Raw genomic sequence first — 8,923 nt, 5'->3', positions numbered from 1 at the left:
TTAACCCGAACGGCATCATCTTGTAATAGTACATTCCCCACGGCGTAATGAAAGTCATTTTCTCATCATCTTCTTCATCCATCCAGATCTAATGATACCCAGCGAAACAATCCATAAATGACTGCAATTCATGCTTGGCGCAATTGTCAATCAAGATGTGTATATTTGGCAAAGGGAAGTTGTCTTTTGGACTGGCCCGGTTAAGATTCCGGTAGTCGACACAGACTCTGACCTTCCCGTCCTTATTTGGTACTGGCACAATGTTGGATAACCATGTTGGGTATTGCACTACCCTGAGAACTTTGGCTTTGACCTGCTTGGTGACTTCTTCCTTGATCTTCAAACTCATATCAGGTTTGTATTTTCTGAGCTTCTGCTTTACCGGTGGATACGTTGGATCAGTTGGCAGTTTGTGAGCCACAATAGATGTACTCAAACCAGTCATATCATCATACGACCAGGCAAATATATCTTCATATTCTCTTAGAAATTCTGTGTACCCTTCCTTTTTTTATGGCGATAAATGAACGCCAATTCGTGTCTCTTTGACATTTTCTGCATCTCCCAGGTTAGCAATCTCAGTCTCGTCTAGGTTGGACTTAGGCTTGTTCTCGAAATTCTCGACTTCTTTAACAATCTCTTCTAGTATATCATCTTCCTCTGAATCTATGTCCGTTTGTTGTGTTGTCTCATTCCACATCACAGTCATTGATTCATCAAGATAGGTAATAGTATTGTTGTATAAGTAAAGTAATGAGAAAAAATAATAGTAATAAATGTTGATTCATAAGGAAAGTCAAAAATGCTTTGATAAATTGCATAATCGTTTTGAAAATTGGAGATCTTATTGCGGGAATTAAAAAATGCCAAAGGAAAATCATTTAGTAAATAAGAACAGTGCAGGATGCTTGCTTTAGCCTTGCTACCCCGAGACTCGTCGGGCTCTGGTTGTCCTGATGATCCAGTTATTGAGGCATGCCCCTCTGCTTACGGCCTATATGGAAGGGCCTTCCTCCCCCTCCTCCTTGAAAACGACACAACAATCCATGTCATTGTCCTACAAGAACAAATTTTTCACAGCTGCCAGTGCTTCCTCTTCTTTCGACCCATGGCTAACATCTGTCGGTTGGAAAGTCTGCTCCAAATGTGGTATTGGCTGCTCCAGCAGATAGTAAGGACCGCACCATGGTGGAGATCAGTGGTTGAATTCCTCCCAGGTGTACTCATATCCCAAATCGAAAGTAGTGACATGCTTCTTGAGCTTTATGGGCTTAGTAATTCATTGGAGCTTCTTGCCGAGCCCTTTGCCAGGTTTTTACCCACTCCAATTCAGTATACTCTCGATCTTGTTATCCCATCATTTGTCTTTGTCAACAGCATTTACCAGTTCGATGTGATGGTAGGTCTCTCCTCCCAGCTTCTTTCTCCCCTCGATTGATGGAATGGTCTGGCGACTGTATATAGGATTGTTACCGTCACTGTGAATGATCACTTCCTAGTGATTCCATTCAAACTTTACCGCCTGATGCAGTGTTAATGCTACATCCCCTGCAGCATGAATCCATGGTTGTCCCAATAGTAGATTGTAAGATGTCAGCATGTCTATCACTTGGAAATCAACGTCGAACCAAGTAGGCCCCATTTGCGAATATAGACTAATCTCCCCAATGGTGAACCTTTGTGAACCGTTGAAAGCTTTCACATTGATGGCTCCATCCTTTATCTCGTGTAGTCCCTTACCCAACTTCTTGAGTGTTACCAATGGAAAAATATTGAGACTAGAACCCCCGTTGATTAGGATCCTAGTGATGAAGTAGTCCTCGCATTGCACAGTAATGTGTAGTGCTTTGTTGTGTCCCAACCCTTCAGGTGGCAGCTCATCCTCATGGAAAGTGATTTTGTGACTTTCCAACACATGTCCGACCATGTTGGCCATTTCCCCGCCAGTGATGTTTCTTGGTACGTACACTTCACTCAGCACCCTCAATAGAGCATTTTTGTGTGCCTCAAAATTTTGTAGCAAAGCAAGTATAGAGATCTGCGCCGGTGTTTTGTTCAACTAGTCAATGACCGAGTATTCCTTGGCATGCATCTTTCTCCAAAGGTCGTCTGGACTTGTCTCAATAATGGGTGACCGATTGGAGGTATGCTTGCTTGACTCAGCTAAGTTTTCGGGGGTATAAACTCTACTAGTTCTTGTCATACCCTGTGCGACAACAATTTCCTCGAACCTAACCTTGCCTTTCCTTCTTGCCTTAGATGTATAGTCCTAGGGTATAAGTTTTGTATGGAATGGTGTCACGACCGACATCGCCACTGGGATCGGCGTGGATATCTTCATCCTGAACGGAGCAAGTCTCTTGGGTGGTAAAACTGCAACTTCGAATGGTGTAGGTGCATTCGTTAGAGACACGAAGTCGACCTCAATTGGCACTGGTGTCTTTGTAAATGTCGTTGTTTCAAACTCAAGTGGCACAGACATGTTTACATCAGCGTCCCCAGATGGCTGATTCTGGACTATGATCGGATTAAGAGTAACTATTGGCTTCTTTGGGTTATCACCTTTTGCAATCAACCCGATTGATCCCTCGGGATCCCAATCAATCTCTATTTCAATCATGTGAATGTCTCCACCCTTATGGTCTGGAAAAGGGTTATTGCAGACATTCAGAGCGGGCTCCTTTGCCACAATAATCTTATTGTCAATCAAAGCCTGGATTTTGTCTTTCAGAGAACGACATTCCTCGATGGTGTGTCCCTTCATGCCGGAATGGTATGCACAGGATTTGTTTGGGTTAAACCACTGAGAGAGTTCTCTGGAGTTGCAACAGGGATAGGGGTGACATAACCAGTAGCTTTGAGTCTTTCGTATAACTGGCCAATAGGTTTAGCAATGGCTATTTATTGTTTAGGAGGTCTATGATCGAAATTTGGTCGAGGCCTATGGAAGTTTTAGCGTGCAGAAGGTGATTGATAGCGGGATGGTTGAATATTGTAGGCTTGATAAACGTGTGTGGGTTGGGAATATCTAGGTGAAGTAGGCTGATATGTGGGAGGTGGGGGTGATTGATAAGTGGGTGGTGGAGTTTGATAGGAGGGTGAGGGTGTTTGGTAGTTTGGAGTAGGCTGATATGTGAGTGGAGGTATTAGGTAGGTTTGGTATTTGATGGGGGATTTGGTTCCCTATGCCACCATTACGGCTCCTACGTCCCTTTTCTTGGACACACCACTAGACTGTAAGGCCTTAGTTATGGCTTGCAAGGCCTCAAAGTTTGTAACCATACCAATTTGATGCCCTCTTCAATCCTTTCACCCATCTTGATAATGTCGGAAAATTTGTGGCTCTTGATCATCATTAGTCGTTCATAATACTGTGGGTCCTGAGCTCGAACAAAGAATTTGTTCATTTGTTGCTCTTCTAAGGTAGGCCTGACCTTAGCGTCTTCGGACCTCCAGCGAGTAGCATACTCGCATAATGTTTCTGTGGGCTTCTTCTTTAGATTCTGAATATAGAACACATCTGGCGCATTCTCCGTGTTGAACCTGAACCTGTCCATAAAGTTGGACGTCATGCTTACCCAGCTTGACTATTTCTTTGGATCCTGGCTGATGTACCAGGACAAAGTATCTCCTTTCAAGCTTCTCATGAAAAGCTTCATGTGAATTCTCTCGTCTTTCCCTACTCTAACCAGCTTGTCACAGTACGTTCTCAGATGGACCCTTGGATCCCATGTACCATCAAACATTTCGAACTTCGGAGGTTTGTACCCCTCGGGCAGTTCAACATCGGGCTATAGGCAGAGATCTTCATAGTTCATCCCCTCAATTCCTATGCTTCCTTCGACGCCTTGAATCCGGCTATTCAATTTCTTAAGTTCTTCAGCCAGATTCCTGATGAGCAAGTCTTTATCATCAGACTCGGGCGTGCTTGAGATGGGTTGGGTGGAGTGTGGCATGGTCTCCACGTAGCTGGGGGTTTTGTGATGGGTGTGAAAGTGGTCATTTGTAGAGTTTTGGGGTTCTGGGATGAGCAGTGGAGTATTGTTTGAAGTATGGTAGGTGTTGCAGTGGTGGTGAGGAGCGGGATGTTTTGTGGCTTTGGGATATTGTATGGAGGTGTGGGGTTCTGAGCATTTGGGAAATTAACATCCGGAGTGGTGAGGGAAAATGATAGATTTGCTAGATTCCGAACCTGATCAAGCTCTTCTTGGAATTTCAACAGTTTTTGTTCGAGTTGGGATGCATTTTCTTTGGAAACTTGAGTACCATGACCATGAGTGACCTCTACCAATTCAGTTGAGTTCTCCTTTCTGGCGTTGTTCAAATCTTCCATCTTCCCTTTGTTCTTGTTTTTGACAGGACTAAGAGGAGGAGTGGGTGGAGGGCCCCTGGATCTCGTGGAATAAGATGATGTTGCCAGAGTGTACGAACTAACCTTTGGGGAGGGTAATAAACAAAAAGTAAAAACAAAAAGGTAACAAGTCAGTGAGGATTATAAAAAGCATTGCGATATTTAAACACATAGTGCGGAATGTAAAGCGTGTTCTAATTTGGGGACCTTTGAATGCCTGAGGTAGGCCTAGTGACAATTTAATTTGGAGAACTTAGAATGCTAAATGCCTCATTTTAGTGATAAAAAGTAGACGAATCCCAAAACGACACTAAATAACAGGAAATAGAATGTTACTAGTGGTCGTCGGCCTTATTACATTTCTTAAAGCAAAAGAACAAGCTCCTATCTATTTGGTCACAGAAGGACCTTCCCCAGACTCGGCATCTTTGGCTCCATCGAACAGCTTCACCAACTCACGAAGTCCTAGCTATAGATAGGCTCTGGCTAGGTGTCTGCCCTCGTTTCCTTCAGCATTCTGGCAATCCTTGATTCTTTTGAGAAATTTCCTTTCTAGCTCTACTAAACCCCGCTCCAAATATCTCAGTCGCTTGTTGGCACTGATTTCCATGGTATACCAGCTAATCCTCCTATTTCTTCTAGCAAGTGTATCATTTCAATGTCCCCAAAGCGGAATACAACCCTCTCACAGTCCCAGGACAAAATAGCAGCTTTTATGATCTTGTTGTTGGGTTGAATTTCCAGAAGAGAATGTAGATTGTCCGGGTATTTCTGGATGAGAGTTTGATCACTATAATGAAGATCCTACCACCAGCTTAGCAATTTTGGGTGGATGTTGGTGACCATGCCGAATCTGGGGACTTCGTGCCTCATATTTCTGCAATACAAAAGGGTTAGGCCCTTACCCCCACCAGAATCGACTATTAAATATCAATAATTAGCATAAAAATATTTAGTTCTCCAAATAAATGCACAGAACGTGGTAGTGTCCATTTGGGTTTTAGGAAACCCAGTGGATTTTGGGCAAAGCTATCTTAAAGAGTCATTATGCGGATAACATAACTGACTCGGCTAGGTTTGACCATGACACATGCACAGTCTAACAGAGTAAGGTTTCTATGGGGCTTTAGACTGGTACCCTTGAGTGGACAACTCAAGGAGGAAAGGCACGGAATCGTCGACTACACCGTTGATCGACTGGTTTTATTGCAAATATGCCTTTTCCGGATTTAGGGGGTGATAATATCGGAAGAGCACAACCACTCATTATAAGCGTTGCTATAGGATTTGTTTGGCACGAGTGGAATATAATGTTGAGCATGATTATGCAATAATTAAAAGCATGGTGTCACCTATTTGCATATTTAAGAAAGCGGTAAATACAATAGTTTCATAATTTAAAGCGGTAATTAAGGAAAGCAGTAAAGGAAAAGAAACAAAAAGACAAGTCAGTTTTGCAATCGAAAAGAAAATTGAATGCTTAAAAGAAATAAACAAATAATTGCGCATAAAGAAGCATAAATTCACAATAATAGTCTGAAATGGTAAAAGCCTAAAAATTCCCAGCAGAGTCGCCACGCTGTCGTGTCTCTTTTTTCTCACGAAATCAGGTTTATGACATTTGGGAGGACAACTCATTCCCTTTTGGGAATTGGGTTTGAATTTGAAGAGTCGCCACCTAATGATTAGGGTGCATTAGGACACCAAAAGAGTTTGATTTGAGTAACCAGAGATAGGGTAAGGGCTTGAAATTATCCCAAGGGAAAGGTGTTAGGCACCCCCCGGCCAGACTATTGTTGTGAACTTAGGTGCAATAACACATAAACAAATAAATCTTCAAATAAGAGGGGATTTTTACATAAGGGTTTACAAACAAATAATGTTGGAAAGAACTAAAAGAAAGCTGATTTTTCTTTAAAAAAAGAGTTTGAAATTCTTTAAAAGAGATAAGAAATAAAGGAAAGGGGGCCCTAGGTTTATTACTAATATGGATCACCCCACACGATACCCGGTAATCACTCCTCAATGAGGGGTTACGCGTGGCATTATCACATGGTCATCATATCCATATCTACCCTCCCACCCCTTTAAGGTATTAAAGCGCGGAATGGTCTCGTTCACTCATTGCATGCTATGACCCGCCCCAATTCTGTCAGTCCCGGAGGCATTTAGGACTACTAATCCTAAAGGGAAGGGATATCGGCTTATTTATAGTTTCAAAGGCAAAATTCTAAGGCAACATGCAAGAACATGTATAACAAATTGGGGGAAAGTACATAACAGGCAAAAGGGCTCAGATATACCTCATTTAGTCAAGGAAGCACGTAATTTAGCATGTCTTGCACGTACTGGTTAGGGTCTGATTAAACACTAAATGTGAAAGAACTTAGAGGTTGAAGCAGACTGATTTATTACATATTTCATATAAGAAGCCCGAATCAGGTCTGCTTGCTGGTTGTAGTTAATAGAACAGATTCAGTTTATAACTTTTCTCCTAAGGCTTGCCTAAGTGTCGGACAAGGATCCTATAGGCATGTTATCTATTGAATTCAGGAAAGCCATGAAATAATAAGGTCTAAAAAAATAAACTGAGTACATGCTGGTAAAAAGGGGAAATCAGATTATGAAAAGAAAGCACATTTTAACGAAAGTTATAGGCTCTGAAACTGATGATACTCGTTATTACTGATTTTAGTTCTGTACGTGAATGAAACGATTCGGATTAGATTAATATCTCCTATAAACATGCTTTCTACGTGTAATTGATTTTAAGCCTTGTATGGTAAAAATGCAAAAGCATGATATCTTGGCGCTGAATTTGGTTTAAGACATAGTATCTAGATGCAATTGAACGCTTAAGTCTTATGAGCATGATTTATAGATGGCAAATGATTACACAGGATTTAAAAGGTCCAATAGGCATATTTTCTATATGCATATGCAGAATTAAGATTCCCAGATACTTATAGACACAATTTCTAGATGATAATGAATATACAAGATTTAGAAGGACCTATAGGCATGATTTCTAGATCAGAGTAGCAGACCTATGATCATGATTTCTATATGAAAATGGGCGTTCAGAATTCCCTATGGACATGATTTCTATATGCATTTGAATGTGTAGAACCTATAGACATGGTATTTATATGCGAATGCAGAATTCAGAATTTCTATAGACATGGTATCTACCCTTTTTGCATACATAATTACCCACCCCCTTTTTTTAACCATCACAAAGAGTTTATTACAAATTTATTACAGCGCAGAATAAAGTAAAAAAATACATCAGAAAAAAAAAGTACAACTAAGGAGAGCCTGATTCAGACTTCATGTCTGAAATATGATGTAAACCAATTCCATGAGATCATGATTCAAAACCTTTCTCCCATTTGAGTGTGTCAAAGTTCCCGGAGAGTCTCAAATGAAATTCGGGCAGTGATTACACCCAAATGTATTACCGGATTTGGACAGGTGCGGTGTGGAAAGGCCAGCCCTCAAGTGTCCAAGTTCAAAGGGAACTCAAAGTCCCAAGGCAAGGCTCACAAGAAGGGGGAGGAATTTAAAGACTAAGAGAGAGTGCAAGTGTAGAAATAGAATTCTGAGAGAGGGAAAGGGGAAGGAAAACAGCTACAAATAAGTACACATAGGGGTACATGGGGATATGGAGGTTGTAAAGAGCCTATTGCTTAGGCAAGGGTAGGCTTTAGGCATGCTCAGCAATGGAGGATGCTAGCATGTCATAAGTTTGTCAAAACACACATTAATGGAGGCTAGCATCCCAAGGGATCAGGTTTGATTCATGGGCAACAATTTACACATTGCCATGCTCCAAGCCATAGCCTAAACACACAAGGGGGTGGGGGAATAGGGATTCATAACAGAACAGGCAGGAAAAGAAATCAGTAATGCTGAACTATACAGAAACAATAAGTAGTCAGGGATATAAAATCATGAATAAACACATTTGTTATGGTGCTGAAACTTAAATCAGAACATACCAGTTTCAAAGAAACACAACAAAGAAAAGCGGTAGGTCTTGTAAACAGGCCGCAATGCAAGAAAATAAGAGAGAATACTATTGCGTGTAAGTATAGTTTCAGAAGAAAACTATGAATGAGGGATTGTCTGTCTTGTGTCAATGCAAAAGCCAGGTATTTATAGTGTGAAAACAGGCAGAAAATAAGGCAAGAAAATAATTATGGGACCATGTATCAATTAAAAATCAATCAGTATCAAAGACTTCCTTTAATCAAGGAGTTAAAACCAAACGGTAATGGACAGAAATTATTTAAGGAAGGATATCAAGTAAACATCTTGTGCAAAGTAGGCAATTGGGGGTAAATACATATGAGTTTAATTAAGGGAAGAATTAATGAAGAATCTTTGAAATACACGGTTAATCAAATAAGGTAAGAAACACAATGAATCAATCAGTACATAGTAAATCAAGGAGTCAGTGATTCGAAGTTATAAATAAACCAAGTCAGAATAGGAGAGTCGAAAGGCTAAGGGAAAGTTCTCGAATCAACCCAAGAATCAGGGAAATCGGTAAAACAAGGAAAGAACCAA

The 8,923-nt window shown here is 41.0% G+C and overlaps 1 protein-coding gene across 1 annotated transcript; it reads right to left on the bottom strand.

Moving 5' to 3' along the window:
• Positions 1-1,495: 1,495 nt before the first annotated feature.
• On the bottom strand, positions 1,496-1,936 carry LOC138878684 (uncharacterized). Its single transcript, XM_070158371.1, has one exon. The coding sequence runs from the start codon at positions 1,934-1,936 to the stop codon at positions 1,496-1,498; it is 441 nt and encodes a 146-aa protein (XP_070014472.1).
• Between the last annotated feature and the right edge of the window lie 6,987 nt (positions 1,937-8,923).

The sequence above is a fragment of the Nicotiana sylvestris genome, chromosome 9 (genome assembly GCF_000393655.2).
Source record: "Nicotiana sylvestris chromosome 9, ASM39365v2, whole genome shotgun sequence".
NCBI lineage: Eukaryota > Viridiplantae > Streptophyta > Magnoliopsida > Solanales > Solanaceae > Nicotiana > Nicotiana sylvestris.
Note: the sequence above shows the minus strand (reverse complement) of the source record. Positions and strands in the feature narration are given on the sequence as shown.

What these genes read in the sequence shown, in the direction of transcription:
- LOC138878684 (XM_070158371.1), bottom strand. Translation starts at nt 1,936, where the DNA reads ATGGCCAACATGGTCGGACATGTGTTGGAAAGTCACAAAATCACTTTC.